The 18319-nt window shown below is 43.8% G+C and overlaps 1 protein-coding gene and 1 long non-coding RNA gene across 3 annotated transcripts in view; one reads left to right on the forward strand and one right to left on the reverse strand.

Annotated features, from left to right (window-relative positions):
• The window catches only part of LOC306836407, a 124030-nt gene that overhangs the window by 58958 nt on the left and 46753 nt on the right, over window positions 1–18319 (reverse strand). The window lies entirely within an intron of this gene.
• pde10a (phosphodiesterase 10A) overlaps window positions 4240–18319 on the forward strand; it is a 63553-nt gene continuing 49473 nt past the window's right edge. For both annotated transcript variants that reach the window (XM_079363456.1, XM_079363457.1), the window contains exon 1: window positions 4240–4350. In XM_079363456.1, coding sequence (XP_079219582.1) covers window positions 4278–4350 — 73 coding nt within the window. In that variant the 5' untranslated portion in view covers window positions 4240–4277. The remainder of the gene's footprint in view (window positions 4351–18319) is intronic.

An 18319-nucleotide genomic window follows, 5' to 3' on the forward strand; every position in this document is an offset into this window, starting at 1 on the left:
ATCACCAAATCTGCTTCAGTTCACTGTTAAAGGAGCAGTACGTAACTGTGCGCCCCCTAGTGTTTAAAATCTGTACTGCAGTTCATATTCAGAACATTAGACAGCGCTGTCGACTTAAAGGGACAGTCATTAAAAATGCATGTTTTTAATGCTCCTCCTCCTCTGAAGGACTTTGTAAAGCTGAAGTCTGCCAGTGGGATCGCAGCAGCGCCGCTGTGAGGTCCGACGCAGACGCACGACCTTCTGTTCTGTCGGTCAAAGGAAGAAAATACTGGAACATCCTCACCATAAGAGACTCACAAACACATGCAACCTTCAACACAAACCTCAAACAGTGGATAAAAGAACATCAAGTCTGTGACCGCTTTTCCTTTTGGAAATAAAAAAAATGTTTATGATTCAACCGATCACCAAAAAAACGTATCTTACTTTCCCAAACTTTAAAAACTTGTTTTGTGTTTTGCACAGACCTTCAGACTGCGTGTAGATGTCAGGGTGTTGCTGCAGCTGGGGATCGAACCCTTGACTAGATTTCTAGTTGTGAACATTTATTTGCACTTTGCAGATTGTGAATTGCAATAAAAAAAGAAAGAAAGCCTCAGAGGCTTTAATGGGGACATATTTGCATCAGGGGAATCAGCTGAGGTGGAAAATACTCTCTGAACTCATCAAACCCGCTTCCTGTGAAACGTGAAAACTCCTCAGCTTCCTCCTCGCAGGCTTCTCGTTTAGAGATATTCAAAGTCAACGGGACGCTGGATTCACGTCACCCTATGAAGTCTTCAGTGACCTCACGTGACTCCACAAAGTTTCTGAGCTGCAGCAGGTGATGACGGAAAGTTTGCCGCGCTGTAAATCGATTATATGTACAGATAATCCTGCTCCAAACAGTTGGCATCAGTCTGGGGTTTGACGCAGCCTCCCTGTTATTTATAGACTCGGACCAGGACGCTGCTGCACTGATATTTAAACAGCTTGAACGGCAGGTAGGACAGATTCAGATGAAGCCAGCTGACAGGATCTGAAGCAAGGTGTATGAAGGATCTATTGACTTTGTATCCTTTGATTTTGTGTTAGTTTTTGTATTTCTTCTCAGGGAGTGAAGTGAAGGAAGTTTACTCCCAAGTAAGTAAAGACAAACAGCTCCACGTCCTCGCCTCCACTTTCAGTAAATACGGCTAATTTACGGCTAATTTTATTTTGATCTAAAACAGTTAAGAACTGTAGTCAGCAATGCATTGTGGGATGCTTTTGAGTATATATTATTGTTATTGTTTTATTATTGTAAAACTATATTATTGTTTTTTTTTGACAAAGCGACACGGGAATAATGCTGCAAAGGAACAATGACAAGACTTCTCTACTTGAACCTTTACACACACACACACACTCACACACACAGACACACACAGACTCTCGTAGTTTACACAGGAGGTAAGAACTACAACAGAGTCCTTCCTTTTTGAAACATGTGACCACCTGGTCACATGACTTCGTTTAAGAGGTCAAATAGGTAAATTATTTACAGTGTAACCCAACCACCGTTGGCCTTTAAACACTCCTTCAGTAACCAATGGCTGGAGATGTTGAGACTATACGTCCATGTCATATACACATTCACTGTATATTCAGTTTACCCATCATCACAGGAGAACCAGCAATGTTGTCCCGAGATAACGACATAAATAACACAACAAGGTCGTGAAAAAAACAACCTGACATGGAGCAATATAACAAAATGCATGAATGAATGTCCACTGAAGACTTCCGTATAGCTCGAGAGAATTAGGAAGAAAATGTGACACGAAGGATTTCATTGTAAAACCACGATCTGATCTGAATCTCTCTTTAGGGGCCTTTGGGAGGTCTTTTTTTTGAAACACAAGATATAAACGCAGCGGCGTGTGTGTGTGTGTGTGTGTGTGTATCTGCAGAGCAGCTGAGCAGAGAAAGTGTAAAGACAGGCATTATGTGAGGCCAGTCGACACGCACAAGAGCCCATTGAGCCCAGAAGATCAAGGTCAGTGTGTAAGGACATCATGACATCCTGCCCCGTTGTACAAGCAGCAACAGGAAGGAACAGACATCTAATCCGCCAAATCAAATACACAACTGACTGCTTCACTGATGTCTCCGAGCATCTCACTGTCAACCCACCGTCTGCACATTCATGTGCCACCATGTGTGCACGCTACACGGCCTGTTGTGAAGAAAACAACCGTTCAATACACACTCATTCTGGTGATCATCAAAAAAAGAGGGACTATTTTCTTTATCTTTGTGCATGCAGGAGTCTATCCAGCGTGCGTTTGTCTCTGCACGTTATGAATAATAGATGTAGGAACCTTAAATGTTCTTTCAAGGTTTACGCCGTTACACAAACTATTTCGAGGAAAAGCATCATCATCATTGTGAAATAATATGCAATCCTCCAGTCCTTGTGATAGGCTGAAAGAGCCAATTATATATCATTTTCTTATTATGGGGAATAATATTAAGAGCAAAAAAAAAAAAAGATAATGGGACATGTATCAAACAAATCTAAAAAAGCTATGAAGGCAGGGTATTTCTCTAAGCCTAATAATCCCATTATGATTCCTATGAAAAAAAGCTCTCTGTCAAAGCAGGGAGCATTGACGCAAGCATGTCTTGACGTCAGTAGCTGCAGTGAATGGGGGGCGGGAGGGGGAGAGAGAGAGAGAGAGAGAGAGAGAGAGAGAGAGATGTTTGCCTTCAGAAAATACCACGAAATGCCAGCGTCACTGGCATGAATGCAGCTGTAGCTCTTTGCCACGGATGTGCGCACAGACGCACACAAAAGCAGCTTTTTAATATCAGATATATTCGCTCTGACATTCATGTGACACATTCTGGAGAAACACAAAAGGTGCCACTCTGGAAATCTAAACCAGATGTAGTAAATGGAATATGATCCCCTGTTCATAAATAAATCAGCATAGAATAAAGAGAGGTGGAGGGTGTGTGTGTGTGTGTGTGTGTGTGTGTGTGTGTGTGTGTCTGTGTGTTAGGCATCCACTTTCCTCAAAAGACAATGGAAGTCAGCAATAATTTAAGCAGATTTGAGCACTTATGTATCAAACTGTATACAGCACTTAAACCTCCCCGAGCACCCACAGTCCTCTATGAGCAGCACATTAAAAATAATAGTTTTGATTTTTTTTTTTTTTTTTTTTTTAATTCTCTGGCATTCAGAGCTGAGTCCTCCGGAGGGGAAAACAAACCAACAAGCAAGTTGTAAAAGCCAGAGCGGTGGCGTCATTGCCTCCTCTCCTAGTAAACGCAACGCCGCCACTCTTGCTGCATTTATTCACAGCTTATTCTCAAGTTGCCCTGTGGCTCCATCCGTCCCGCACATTACTGAAGTGAAAGCAAAGCACAACAATGCGCGCTTGTTCGCTTCGTGTTTCTCTGGCGTGTGGATCCGGGAGCTTTTGCGCAAGAAGAATTTCAGACTTGCAGAGTGTGTTTTCTGCTCGTCGCTGGACTGATGCTGTTCAAACGCTTCTGTGTTACATTGACTCCAGTTTCACTCCGGGGAGGAATCCCCCTGCTCACTCACAGATGTTGCAAGAGCGCATTTACCACCCGCAATTTAGTGCGCAGCCAAAAGGACACATGCTTTGGTGCGCTTTAGCGGGCGGGCCTCCTCCAGATAATCCCCGTTTACACTACGCGTCAAGATACCCAAGAGTTCCCGTTGTGTCGGCTGTGCGTCATCCCCGCCTGATTAGACTTTGACGTCGCAGAGCTACATTCAGGAGAGAGCGGCCCCATACAACGTTTGAGAATCGAAATTGACTTGCAAACAAACACCCGGACTGACGAAAACCACTTTTTTTTCATTCATCAGCACGTGGATCAACAAGTTGCTTCGAGTGCGTAATTTCCATTTGAGCGGCGTTCATCATAATCCGCGCGCCGCACGTGATCGACAAAGCACTTCAGCTGCAAATATTCCTCATCTATGAAGAGACATAAGCCCCGGACAGTCGGTGGAGACACTTCTTGTCCGGGAGTCAAGGGGAGACCAGCTCCATGCCTCGCTTCGTCTCCAGATGCCCGGCTGGCCACCTTATGGTAACTTTGCGCACCCAGCCCGCTGGAAAGAGGACCAACTGAGAAGAGCTCTGAATGAATGGGATTGAGATTTATTCGCCTTTCTCTTCTCGCCTCACGCAGACTGTTTTATGTGTTGTATATCCCGCTGGTTGAAGGTGTCTCGTGGATAGATCCATCTCGCGAACAGGGAGCAGCAAATGTCGAAGAAACGGAAAAGTCCTGACGACCAGGACTTCGAGGAATCTCCGTCTGCAGGAGGCAGCGACCACGGTAAGAGTCATCCTCAGAAAAAAACAGTGTGAAAGTTAGATTGTTGCCAGGATGCAGCTGTGTGACATCTGAAGGGACTGTTTGATGGATTCCTTCATCTTCGGATATTTCTACAGAGCACGTGAGAGTAGAAACGGCAAGTTTACACAGGCTCGATAATGCCTATAGCTGCTGCATGACCTCTGTAAATCCACGGCATATTAAACCAATGCATGCACCCATGTTGCAATCACCTCTCCTCTAAAATAAGTGTTTTTATCCCGAGAAAACAATCTTCAGTATTGCTGCGGATTACCTTTTTATAATCTCCCATCCTCGGTGGAGTGACATTAGTGTGACATTAGGTTTGGTTGCAGAACATATTTTTATTTTCAGCTGCAGACGGAAGTACATTAAATACAAACTGTGACATCAGAGTTAAACAGAAGCTGGTTAAACTCAGTTATAGGTTTGCAGCATGGCTGCTTTTTCCGCTCAGACAAAGGAGGACCTGTTGATTCAGGAATGTGGATTTTGAAGACAGTTTCCAGTCCCTTTGTTGGAAGGTTGAGTACATTAATTGAAAAGCATTGTGGGAGTTTATCAATGAATTTCATGCTATCCCTGATTTGAAGGAAAGGTTTTTATACCAGGCTGTTAACGTGTTTATTCATGCATCAAAATTGACATTTTAATTTGGGTGTGTAGGACTTCCGGGCTTTTGGAGCCAGCCTCTAGTGGACACTGGAGGAACTACAGTTTTCTGCACTTCCTCATTGATTGAACACAGAATGTTTCCACTTGGAGCTTTTGGGTTGTGTCCATGTATGCACCTGTTGACTAAAGATGGGGGGTCTGATTTAACCCTGTGAGCTCTCAGGTTGCTTAACGTCGTAAGCTAGTAAAAGTACATTTTATTTTTTCTATGATGGCGAGCAGAACACGTCATCAGCCTCAGCGTTGCACCCACATTGTGTCAAACGGTGACGACAATCTGCTGAGTCCACCTCTGTTTCTCCCTCATACACGCCGAATCATCCAGGTCCTTGATTGGTTTGTCCAGAGGCATGTGACTAGGAACCAGGAAGTGTTGTTCTGCTGGAGTGTGGAGCACTGAAAAGTGACCATATGTACCACATGACACCACATGAATTGAATGAATGATATGTGTGTCTCCTTGTGACTGTTTTGCATCTCTTTGCTTCTCTGTGTCTCACTGTCGCTGTTCTGCAGAACTTTCAGAAATTCTGCGCCTCATTAGCTTGACTTTATGGTCATTTCATGCCTCTACGTAGGTTTTCTGTTTGACTCTTTGGTCATGATGGACCTCCGACTGGTTGATTTGTCTGTTTGTCGCCACTTTGCATCGAACAGTAGCAACGTTGTGTCTCTGTGGAGTGGCTGTGTCTGTCTTTTGTCTTTTTTTTCCTTGACATTTTGTGTCTTCTTCACTTTGCGTCTGTTCTGAACTCATTTGCACATTTCCGTGTTGTCAGTTTCCACGGCTCTGTGACTCTTTGGATCATTTTGTGTTTCTAGATAAAGTGTCTTTGCTTCTTTTTCAATCACTGTGGTCTGTTAGTTATTTTGTTCCAGAGAGGGGGCGTGGTCAGACAGCTCATTTACATATTTAAAGCTACAGACACAGAAACAGCCTGTTCTGAGCAGGGCTGAAATAGAGGGGTTTATAGACATGATCAAATACAGGATCAGAGTGGATTTACAACAACACACTTCACACACATGATGAAGAGGAGCTCTGACACTTATTTACACTCGATGAAGAGGAGGAGATGTGAGCTTTAATTCAATCTGTCGGGGAGGATCACAGTAACTCTGTGAAAAGTTTTCACTTGGTTGTGAGATCTTTGGAAGGTAAACAAAAACAAATATATACTAAGATCTGTCTCATTCATGAAGATTACACTTCACCTTCGGCTCTGAAGCGTGTCGATGAAAAACGCTGCTTCATCTCTTCTTTCGATGTGAAATTCAAACTTTTCTCTTCTTTGAGAGACAGCTTTTGAAATGCCTCGATCAGCAGTGTGGCTGCTTTAATTCCTGCAAACTCACGACAGGCGTAACAAGTTCGAGGCCAAGAACAGAATCACCTTCGAGCTCGGAGTCGTGCCGCAACGACGGGAACGCTGAACGACATGAGCACGAGATGTGTCGAGTTGTCTTTACAGCATGATATTAAGGTAAAGCATTCGTGATTATTATTTGATCATGAACTATTTTTCTGTTAAATATCAGGGAGTTATTTTTCTAATGAATCCTACTGTCATCTTCTCTTTCCAAACAAAAACGTGCGAGTGGTAAAAATCACAATTTGAAGCTTTTATTCGCTCAGTTCTTCAGCAACATTCGTTTAAACATCGAACAAGAATTCATGTGGTCCATTGAGACAGATGTATGTGTGTATGGGAGGGAGGGGAGGGGAGGGATGGTGTGTCGAGGAAAACGGGACAAACAGATTGGAGTGAGCTGACCAGATTTAGGTATTGCACTAATCTCTTCGGTTGGATTCAAGTGCAGCTAATTTTTTTTGGAAACTTGAGTGAATTGACCTCCGTATAAGCTCCAGCATGCTTCATGGCTCCCTCAGGTTTGTTTTGTGCTTGAAGATGTGACCTGTTTGCATCACGGTTGTTGGCTCTGCATCTTTTTGGGCCCACGCACTAAGCCGAGTTTCCCACCGGCGATCACGGAAGGAGAGCTGGGCGCTTCCTTCCACCGACTGTGCCCGGCATCTGTGATTACTCATATGGGGGGTACACACCCCGCTGAACCCCTCCCACTCAAGACTCTGCCAGCCTGCGTCAGAGCATGCAGGATGGCTGCAAAATATTCCTCTTCTATTCACTTTTTTTCCCCCCCACAAAATCCTCTTTTGTGAAGTCGTGCATAATCTTGTGCTTATCTATAGACCATCTGTTGAAGGTTGTGGCATGTTAAATAAAAACTCAATACCCCAAAGTACTCATCTGATGGATCTGGCTCTGCGCTCAGTCAGCTAAATGCCAAACGCAGCCGCCTTACAATGACATTAAACTCGAACCCTTCTCTGCTACGACGAGCTTTATCCAAATTAAATGGCTGCTGTCACAAAAAGCAGAAACATACAATAAAGCCACGCAAAGAGCCAAACGAATCACCAGTATATATAATACTTAGAGTGCACTGGGGTCAGCGTTCTGCCTCAGTTTAGGTATAAAAGACGGAAACATTATTTTCTTTTTCTAGTTTGAAAGCCAAATAGATTTGTGCCGACCACTTGTGTGTGAAAACGTTTTATCACAAACATTAATGTGAATTATTTCCTGAAGGACTGAAGGTCATGGTGAAGCATGTCAGCCATGTGGTGGGAAAAAAACCAAACAAAACACAGAAGGCCCCTCTCAACCAGCGGTGATCTCCAGGGTGCCTGGCTCTGCAGCCTGCTCACTCCTGGGTTAGACCCCCCCCCCCCATGTGTCTGTCCCCTCTCAGTGCGGGGGCCCGTATTTCCTCTTGGAGATCGCCTTTGTTGACTCAGATATCCTCCGTGAGGCCGATGTAGAAACATTCAGATTCATATCAGGACCACAAAGACTGCCTTGTCTTCGCTCTTGTTGTGCAGCCTGGACCTGTCCATGACAGGGACACTGCTACGTGCCCCCACATGCATCACCCCACCCCACCCGCCCACTCTCACTCTCACTGGTGCAGCTGGTCAGCAGCCTTCAGCTCACCAGTGATGGCCTAACTATGATTCACATTTATTTTTGTGACTTGATGCAATGTCCTCTATTTGGTTTTCTTAATTCACTGAACAATTTGGGGAAAAAAGGACCAAAGAAACAACCAAAATATCCAAGATGACATGAGAAAGAAAGAAACCTTCCTCATCGATAAATTATAATCAAACGTCTGAATTTAATCCGTTACAGCAGCAGGAAGGACGCTCTTCTGAGAGGCAGACACCTCGAGGATCACATTCATGTAGAAGTTGTTTGGGGTTGTTTGTTTTTTAACTTCTGGTAACTCCTCCAAAAACAAACAAAAGAATCACCTAGTGGCCATACGGTGTACTGCAGCTGTCAGCAGTGAACACAAAGATTTACATGAGGCATTAATTCATGTGTTCACTTTTTACATTCATTCCGTTTCTTGACCTTTGCCCTCTCTTTTTACGGTAAGGGTTAATGTCCCTGTACAGACTCACAGTCAGACACTAGGGGGCGCCAGAGTATAAAGACCAAATTCAGAGTAGCAGAGGGAGACAAATTCACCACAGAGTAGACAATATTTAACCTCTTCATTTACATGTTTTTTTTTCATTCCTCTTCCTCATCTTTTTTTTCTTCTTCAGTCATTTTTAATATTATCATGTAATGTTACATACAAACATGTATGACCCAGAGGAAATTTCAAATTCACAACATTTCTAACAGAACAGAAAAAAAAGAAACATTTATTTCTTAAAATGTTTTTGTTGCTTCTCTGAGTTCTTTTGTTTTCACTGCTGACCGAGTTTAAGATTTCTCACTTCAACAACTGATTTAAGGCCCAATCAGAAAAGAGTCACAGCTCTGGAAGCTCAAATATCTGGAGCTTCGGTTTCAGACGTTGGTGTGTGTGTGTGTGTGTGTGTGTGTGTGTGTGTGTGTGTGTTCAGGCCGTGAATGGATTGTGTCCGTGTGTTATCAGTAAACAGGCAGACCTGACGTCTGGCTGCTCGTTCATCTTTTGCCGTTCTGATGTCTGCAGTGCCGAGAGATTGACAGGCGCTTTACGTCAGCGACCGTATATCTCACCTATGATTCATACCGACTTTGTTTGGCCTCTGATGAAGGCTGCAGGAAGACAGTAAGCCCCCCCCTCTCACCCCCCACCCCCCAATCCCCACCCCAAGACACTCCTCAAATTCTGCGAGCACAGTGCGGCGCTCCCTCTCCTCTTCCTCTTCTTCGTGAAAACATTTGGCTTCTTCGGCTCTAAATGTTTTTGTATTTAAACTCAGGATGACCTCAGTCGATGACCCCATGCGTGTGCTTGTGTTGTTCACATGTAGCTGAAGCTTTTTTTGGGGGGGGATTTTCTGTTTTCAGGGATTGTGAGCCAAGATTATAAATTACTAAAAGGAGTTCTCCAGTTCTGATCAGCAGACGATACAATGGGGTCGTCCTCTTCAGCCTCCTGTTTGCATTTACTTCGAGAAGGTGAAATTAAAAACATGAAATAACACCAGATACAAGTCGTCAGTTAACCTCGTGCAGAACGTGCTGGCTGCTGCGAATGAGCAAATTCTTCCTCTGAGGATACGGCCGTCTAACTCTAACATCCCTGTTTTAAACAGCTGAATAAAAATACACGAGGCTTTTTATGAAACCTTGTGCTTGTTACCTAAATATGAAATGATGTGTGTGTGTGTGTGTGTGTGTGTGTGTGTGTGTAAAGTGATCTTTACACTTCTATTGCACAGTTGTACTGATGTTGTAAAAGTCAATTCAAACACAAATCTTCATCTTCCTTTTTTAAAAATCTCTTGCTTGTGTTTTTGTGTTTTTGGTTCGTTCTCTTGTTGTGTAACATCTGCACAAAGAGTGGACAGCAGCTCACAGCGTGCACACCGTCATAGACACACACACACACACACACACACACACACACACACACACAGGCTGTGTGACATCACTCAGCTGTAAGTAATGATCAGTATGTTGAAAAGGCTTCTGCTGCTGTTAGCATGTCAGCTCGCACATGTGTTCCACAGGCAGAGTGTTTGCAACCAACGGCAACGAGGAAGGGTGTGTTCGCTCTGTGAGACCAGTGTGTGTGTGTGTGTGTGTGTGTGTGTGTGTGTGTGTGAGAGGGAGGTAGAGAGCAGAGAGGTGGTTTGATGGCGGGCTGATGAGGTCATGGCTCATGTCTCCTTTGCTTGCGTCATCACCTATAGGATGCAACTCCTGTCGGCAGAGCTGCAGCTGCTGCTCTCGCTGCTGTAACAGCGTCAGGAGCATGAAAAACAAAATCATGTTTTAGAGCAAAAGCTCATTTAAGCAGCTGATCTGTGGCGGACAGCAAACTATAATGATCTTCAGAAATATATATATATATATACAGAGAGATATTATAAACTGTAAAATGTATTTGATGTTGATGTTTCATAGATGAAACAATCGACACGTTTCCGTTTAAGTTGACAACAACAACATGTGTGTTCAACATTTGGTTGCTTTCATTTAAAGAGACACATTTGACTTCCTGTTTTTCCTGCTCTTTTTTTTTTTTTTTTTTTTTTTTTTTTTTTACAAGATTGCCCGGTGAAGCGTTTTACACGGCAGAGTGACGTCAGCATAGAGGAACGAGCACTGTTTGCTTCGCTTTCTGTTCCTCTGCACAGACCTCGGACCACATGCTGATCATCATCATCATCATCATCATCATCATCATCATCATCATCATCATCCTCATAGTCATCCCCTAGAAAAACGGATGTGATAATCTAGGTCAGAAGTGGTGCCAACGGAAACACTGTCCGCTGAATAACCAGGATTTAAGTGTGAGGGATGAGTGTGTGTGTGTGTGTGTGTGTGTGTGCGTGCGTGTGTGTGTGTGAGTTTAAATATCATGTGTCCCTGTCAAAAAAAAGCAATGTGGTATTTCTGCATTGAAGAAATAAATCCCTTCATGCGTTCAGCACCATCTTGAATTTGCAGAAACTCCTTGAACACATTTCAACATCACACGGATGAAACGTGTTTTTGTTTTTCTCTGATGCATTAAAGTCATTTTTGTTCCTTTGTGGTTATTCGGCTCCGTGCTGCGCTCGTTTGAAGTCATAGACGTTGGCTTGATGTCGAACAGCTTGATGTTACATAAGGTGAAGACTGAAGTGTGTTAAATGTGTCAAAGAAATCATGTCAAGAAAAATGTCGCTGTGCAGAAATAAGAAAAGATCTGAGTGGAGTTTCATCGTAAAGGGAATTTGATACACGACTGCTGCTCGTTTATATGTCATTGAACGGTGCGGTATGTGTGTAATGCACATAAATTATGTGTGTGTGTGTGTGTGTGTGTGTGTGTGTGTGTGTGTGTGAGAGACAAACGTTCAGACAGACATAATTCGTGCCAGCTCTGTGACGTAGAGGACATGAGGGCCAGGCGGATGCTGTGAGTGGCAGTAACAGCGTCTCCTGCTCGTTCCTGCCCCATCTCTGACTTCATTGGGCTCCAGCTCTGACGCAAATACACCCACCTCCCCCCCTCCCTCCCTCCCTCCCTCCTCTCCCTACCTCCCTTCATCCCTCCCTCCCTCTGCACACTTCTTTCATCACGCTTTTTTTTCATCCATTTAAATTTTCTTCTCTTTTTTTTTTGATTCATGTTCTGCAGTTCCCTCCACTGCAGCGCTGCACACAGCTCCACGTCACATATCTGCACCACCTGAACTCGCTCGCTCCGTTCTCTCTCTCTCTCTCTCTCTCTCTCTCTCTCTCTCTCTCTCTCTCTCTCTCTCTCCTGCACGAAGAGACACAAGCCTTATCAACGTTTACCTTATTTATTCCTCAACATATGATCCATATGAATCCCCTGTGGTGAGGCTGGAGTCACAGTTAGCCACAGAGAGCGCTGAAGGTGTGAGATGCTCACATTAAATCTGTCAGCGTGTGGCGCACTGCTGCTGCTGCTGCTTTAAAACTGTTGAACTATACAGTGAAATATGCTCTTAAGAAACCACCAACTTGCACAGGGCTTTAAACAAACTGAATCTCTGAGTGAAGATCTCTGCACTACTTTAACTTCACATCTGTTTTTTTTGTCTCGACCAGAGTTACAAATGATTCCCTTTTTGGACTTTAATCATTTTACTCCTTTCTCAGAACCACAAGCTGCAGTTTAGCCATGTAGTGAACGAGCAGTTGTATTTTTTCCTGTTATGTGGAAACACAAATCGCAACAGATGACAAATCCCAGAAAGTTTAGGTCTATTTTTTTTTCTGACTTTTTTAAATACTTTTCTCAGCCCCTGAGAGAAATTCTGGTTTACACTCTGTTATTGAGAAACATGCTTCTCACACACACACATGCACAAACAGGACCTGTGGACATGCATTAGTGGAGAGATGTCGGCGTGTGGCTGATACAGATTGATACTTAAGGAGAGCAGCGGAGCGGTCGAGGAAACCATTTTGAGCTCTCTCTCTGAGTGTGTGTGTGTGTGTGTGTGTGTGTGTGTGTGCGATGCTTTGAGTTCAGGTGAATTCTCACCGAGCTCCAAGTGAACAAAAGCTTCAGTCAGAGAAGGTGCATCACTCTGGAGTGACCTTCTTCAGGTGCTTCCAGATGTGCTGCCGTTTGCTTTGACCTCAAAATAGATCAACTCTTCGATTTGAGATTTGTAACGTTTTGTCTGGTTTTTTTTAAACAACCATAAAAATGAGTGAATTAATATTTTGTTATGAATTCATGCACGTCCAGAACTGTGAGCAGAACCTGCGTGTGATGCTGTATTTTGAAATCAGTGTTTTTGGGACGTCTCGTCTTGGAATCAAAAGCTTCTGTACTCGGTCTCAGACTTGGAGGATTTAAGACGTTAAATCTCCCTCTGAGATGAAGAGCACATAAGTTTAGTTCATCATTTCATGTTTTATCTCTTGGTTATGTTACAGTCTAAGTGAATGATACGCCTGCTAAACACAAGACGATGAGTTCTTCGAGATATTTATGGTCTTGTCTCAGCCTCGATCTAAAGGTCTCGGTCTTGCCTCGGAGCGCTCTGGTCTCGGTTAGTTTGGTCTTGCACGACACCAGTGCAAGGTACACAGTGATAAATAAAAATATGGATAAAAACGTTTGTTGCTGTTGGTTTAACGTGGAGTCATGAATATATGATGAATATATTTAAGGTGATTTAGACGTTCACAGCAGCTGTTGTGTTTTCGTCTTTGCTCTCCTGAACTCCGCCTGATCATCTCGCCACTTGTCACTCACTTGTCATCGTTGTCCGGAATAATTTAACACGGATTAAAACGTTGTAATCACAAGTGTGCGCGGGGGTCACAGATCAAACATCACATCGTCTTTAAAAACCAGTTTAAGTGAACGAGCGTAGCGCCACAGCTGCACATCTGTTCTCCATCAGAACATTTGGTGCCAGAGGCGAAGACACCACGTGTTGAACAAGCGGCGTGTGTTCGCCTTGATGACTGAACAATGGCCGTGTTTGGGGTCCAAAGGGTCAGAAAACTTCTCACAGGCGTCTCAAGCAACATTCCCTATCACATGACTCTAACTCGCAGCTTTGCATAGGATCCATTTAGACTGGATCCACGGGGTTTCAAACAGAATACGTCAGTGTTTGAGAAAGTTATAATTACCAAACTGTAAAGACTCGTGAGTGTGTCAGGGCAGAAACAAACACTCTCAGTGTGTCAGATGGGCTTTAAAGCCAGCTGAATTTTACAGTTAAAATCTTTTTTTTTTTTTTTTTGTCGATAAAGTTGAAAAAGAAATCATGTTGTGTCGATCATGTTTGACCACTGACTCCGATGCGTGTGTGCTGCCCTTCAAGTTGCTTCCAGTAAATTAGCGTTCTACCTTTTTAATGCTTCCTGTATTACTAACAGGGTATCAAACCGGACCACAGACACCCTGAAGTCCACCTGGCAGTGATCGGGGTAATTCTTCAGCCAACGCAACCGGACGATAAGACGGGTTAAACCAGGGGTGTCCACAGTGCGGCCCGGGGGCCATTTGTGGCCCTTGAGTGGATTGTTTGTGGCCCTTGACTTTGTTCGAAGGATCAGAAGATTTTGGCCCCAGGCCTCATCAGATGGCATATTTCGTTCTCTTACTTCTTCATGTTAGCGAGGGAGAAACAAACTGTCTTTATGTGTGCTCAGAGTTTTTAAGATTTGAAAATAGTTCCCCCCCCTCTCTCGTCTGTGAGACCGGCCAATCACGTTTCAAAGTATCCTCCAAAAAGAAACACACCTTCAAGTAGAAGGACTCGTCCTACTGGATAAGTTTGGATCTGCAGAGTCCTCTAAAAGAGGAGCATGAGGATTGCTGTGAGATTCACATAAAGCAACACAACCAGGTTTCAAATAAGATCAGGCGTGAACGTTGGGGCCTTCGTCCTCCTCAGGTTCTCTGAATGTGATCTTCCCGTCAGCGAGTCCTTAAAAGGAAAGCTTCACCACATCGTCCTGTTTCCTGTTGACAAGTCGGGCTGCTCTAAAGAAACACACGGGACTTGCTCAACATGTGTAAACTGTGTTTTCACTGATGTGACAATCCTCATTATGCTGCCCGCTTGTTTTTGTTGGATAATTGATTTCCTGTCACCGTGTTCAAGAAAGACGTTAGAGCTGGATCCAGAACATGTGGGGCGCTGAAGGCCCCAGACGTCGTCGATAACGTTCAGCACTTTGAGCACGTTCAGTTTTACATTATTCTGCTTCAGAAGGATTTTTTGGGACTTTTGCATCGTCCTGGTTCATGTAGTGCTGGTTTTTATTTAATTCAATTCAAATAACTGGATTTTTCCGTTAGGCGGCAGGGCTTATCACAACACAAGATCACACACAACAAAGACACGATAATGTTAAATAAAGATGTTAGTGTCAGATTGGTGCTCGACGTCCAGGTTTGGTAAAAGGCGTCAAACACACGATGACGTCACCTCAACGTTTATTTAAATCAAATGTATTAAATTAAAAAGCCAGTTTATGAATTAATTCTGTGTTTGCAATGCAGAAATTATGAACATAATCCATCGCCTGTTGTTTCACTTGTGACTTAAGTTATACAGTAACACACACACACAAACACGCACACACACACACACACATGTGATCACAGGACACTTCCTTCATGTGCACACATTTATTTAAGACAAGCACAGTGTACACTGTGTTTGGTCTCAGGCTAACAAAGAGCGACCGTCAAACACAATTTAAAAAGAAGAACAAGATTTCTTTGATTTCTGAGAGGACGAACATAAAACACACACACACACACACACACACACACAAAAGATATGTTCAGATAAACAAAGATGTCATCTCTTCCTCCTGGGACCGTGACGACGTTTGAGCCAGCAACAGACCTTTCCTCTGGGTGCGTCGACGCCTGACAGCCTGACAGCACTTATTCAATATGGCAGTTATTAAGACGACAGAGGGCAGGTAATGATGTGCCGTGATTTGTGTTCCCATTAACCTGAATTATGCACCTTTCTCCACATTCGTCCTAATGGCTCACGGTGTGATGACGCTCGTCGACGTCACGTCTTCAGACGAGCCGCATTGCAGTCGCATGCAAATGTGTGCACGCCGGGCTCCAGAGCAAACGCACAACTTGTTTTTATTTGATTTTTTTTTATTGTTGCATTTTCAGACGAATAAAGAGAAAACAGTGGCAGTAATATGCTCATTGGTTGTTGAACTAGTTGCGAGCCAAGCTGTGAAGATGTGCATAACTCCCTCAGCCCCCAGGGACCCTGTATTTTCATGGGCCTGCCTCTGACGTCAATGCTCCGGCTGTCCTGTGGATTGTCAGAACAGACTATTCAGTTGGGGGGGAGGGGACTGGAAGTCTCTGTGGTGTGTGTCTGCTGCATGTGATGTGTGTGTGTTCATGTTTGTGTGTGCACGCATGTGATCTGTAAATGTTTGACTTATATCTGGGGCGTCTTTGTATATGTGTGTGTGTGTGTGTGTGCAGCATGCAGAAAGCTTGTACAGTGCCTTGAATCAGAAATGTGCTTAAGTGGATGAGGTCTGTGATGTGGGGGTGGTAGGGGAGGGTAAAGGTTTTGTGTGAACAAGCACACACACACACACACGTCTGAAGATGTGCAGCTCTCATGTGTCGAGACAGAGGCCGTAGTCATCAGGAGGATGTTTGCTGAAAAACAGCCGAGAGGGAGGAACAGTTAGCATGGCTGCTGATCGCTTCACTCCTCACTCAGCTGTTGATCCTCCAGCAGCAGACGTAGGTGAAGCAAAGCTGCTCCTTCACCTACAGCTATAGGAGCCACGTGCATCAACCACACACGCACATCTCATACTAAGACAGAGGAGATTTCTTCTTCTTTCATCATCACCTAAATGTCTCCGTAACACGCATGCTAGCCGTTCGCAGATGGATCTGGGATTTGGTGGCAGGGTAATGTTGCCAGAGAAAGGGGAGCGTGCTGCCTGTCCAAATTGATTCAGATTAAGGCGGAGAGGAGACGGCCCTGGTGGACACTTGGAGGTTTTCTTCCTGGGTCTTGTTCATTTATTGCAACTTCTCCAAACAAATAAAAAAAGACACTGTGTCACAGATTTCGCCGCAAACATCCGATCTGGTGACCTGTCTGCTGCATGTGATCTGTTCCCTGCAGTAAGCGACGATGGCCACGCCTTCACATCCTTTAGATTAGATGAAGCTCGAGCTAGCGTTCAGATAGCCTCGGAATAAATGGTGCATAAGTGATTTAAAATGCATAGAGAACAAAAGAAGCTTTAATGTTTATTTATTGCCCTTCAGGTCATTATATAAATACTGATCTTACATGTTACTCTTATAATGCAGGCCTTTCATCCATTTATCCCCTTGTATGTTTTTTTCTAACACTCGTATTTTATAATTCCACATGGTTTTGTCAGGGTGGGATGAGGAGGCACTTTAAACATGTCGCTCTCCCTCAGAAAGTAAGCAAATCTAAAGATATAATAATTACTCCTGCAGCTCTGCAGAACGCTGTCAATTCTGTTTGAAGCTCAGTGAAAGACTACCTGCATGTTAGAGGCAGAGTTAAGTCATTTTCTCCAGATTTCACTTTTTAAGATTTTGGTTGAACATGTCTTTAGGTCCTGACAGAGATAATAAACTCATGTGCTCTGAAAAAGGGATGAAGAGAAAGTGTTAAAAGGCTTTTTTTAATGTTTACTGTAGCGACAGGAAAGTGGATGGAGTCAGAAATCAGAACTTTAGCCCCTGTAAGTGGCTAAACTCGGCGACTACCTGCACCCACATTTCATGAAAATCCTTATTGATAAAGAGATCCTTAAAAGTCTGAATCAAAGGTTAGAAAGCAGTTCTGTTGTTGCCAACCAGAGATGACAGGCAGCTTCCCGGCAACCAGCAGAGTATCTCTAATAAAACACTGCTCGCTTTGTGTGATTAAAATAGTACATGAGACATCTGACAGGGAGAAGATCTGCCTGCGCCGTCTCCAGCTTGTATGTGTCTCATATACAGCTAAAAGAAACGCATTTTTAATTGTGAGCTGGAGCTAAAAATACAGCCGTCAGTGTGGATCCAACCGCTTCATGCTGCTGTTTGGGTTTATTTCATACCAAGTGGGTTAAATCTAAACACAGTGGAAATATCAGTTTGACAGGTCAAGTTACTTCCTGTTATGTAATAATTATTCAAACATAACAACGGTCGCTTCTGAGCTTCTGAGCTCAGCGGATCAGGAGGGTTCACCGGCGGGTCACAGACGGAGTCGCTGCATCCCTTTTGATCTTCCACGTTTCCCCGAGAACTTCTTCATCCTCAACCGTCTCACATAAGCCCGTAACGCTCGCAGTGGTGAACTGTGCAGGGAACATTTTTAAAGCGTTTGTTTTCTGTCCAGATTTCCGTGCTTATAAGCTGCTTGGAGCGTGGGGAGGAAGCACAGAGGTGAGGCTTGAAGGAGCTGACGGCCTCATAAACTCACTTCTGCTGACAAATGTCAGACTAACTTTATTTTCCTCATGTGGATTTATAATTCCAAGTAAATGTAATAAATGTTGGGAATCCTTTTCTTATCTGAATGTTTGGGATCAAAATGGCCTTAAAAAGCTTGTGTGTCCATCCTTTAATAAAAGACATGCAATGTCTTTCATTCCAGTTGTTCAATTTCACCTTAATGCAAAAAAAATTCTTTTGGAATCGCCGCCATTCAACGTCTCATATTCCTCGGCAACAGATAAAAAAATCAGGTGGTGAGATGCCCATGTGA

Source organism: Symphodus melops, assembly GCF_947650265.1.
Source record: "Symphodus melops genome assembly, chromosome: 15".
In the NCBI taxonomy this organism is placed as follows: domain Eukaryota; kingdom Metazoa; phylum Chordata; class Actinopteri; order Labriformes; family Labridae; genus Symphodus; species Symphodus melops.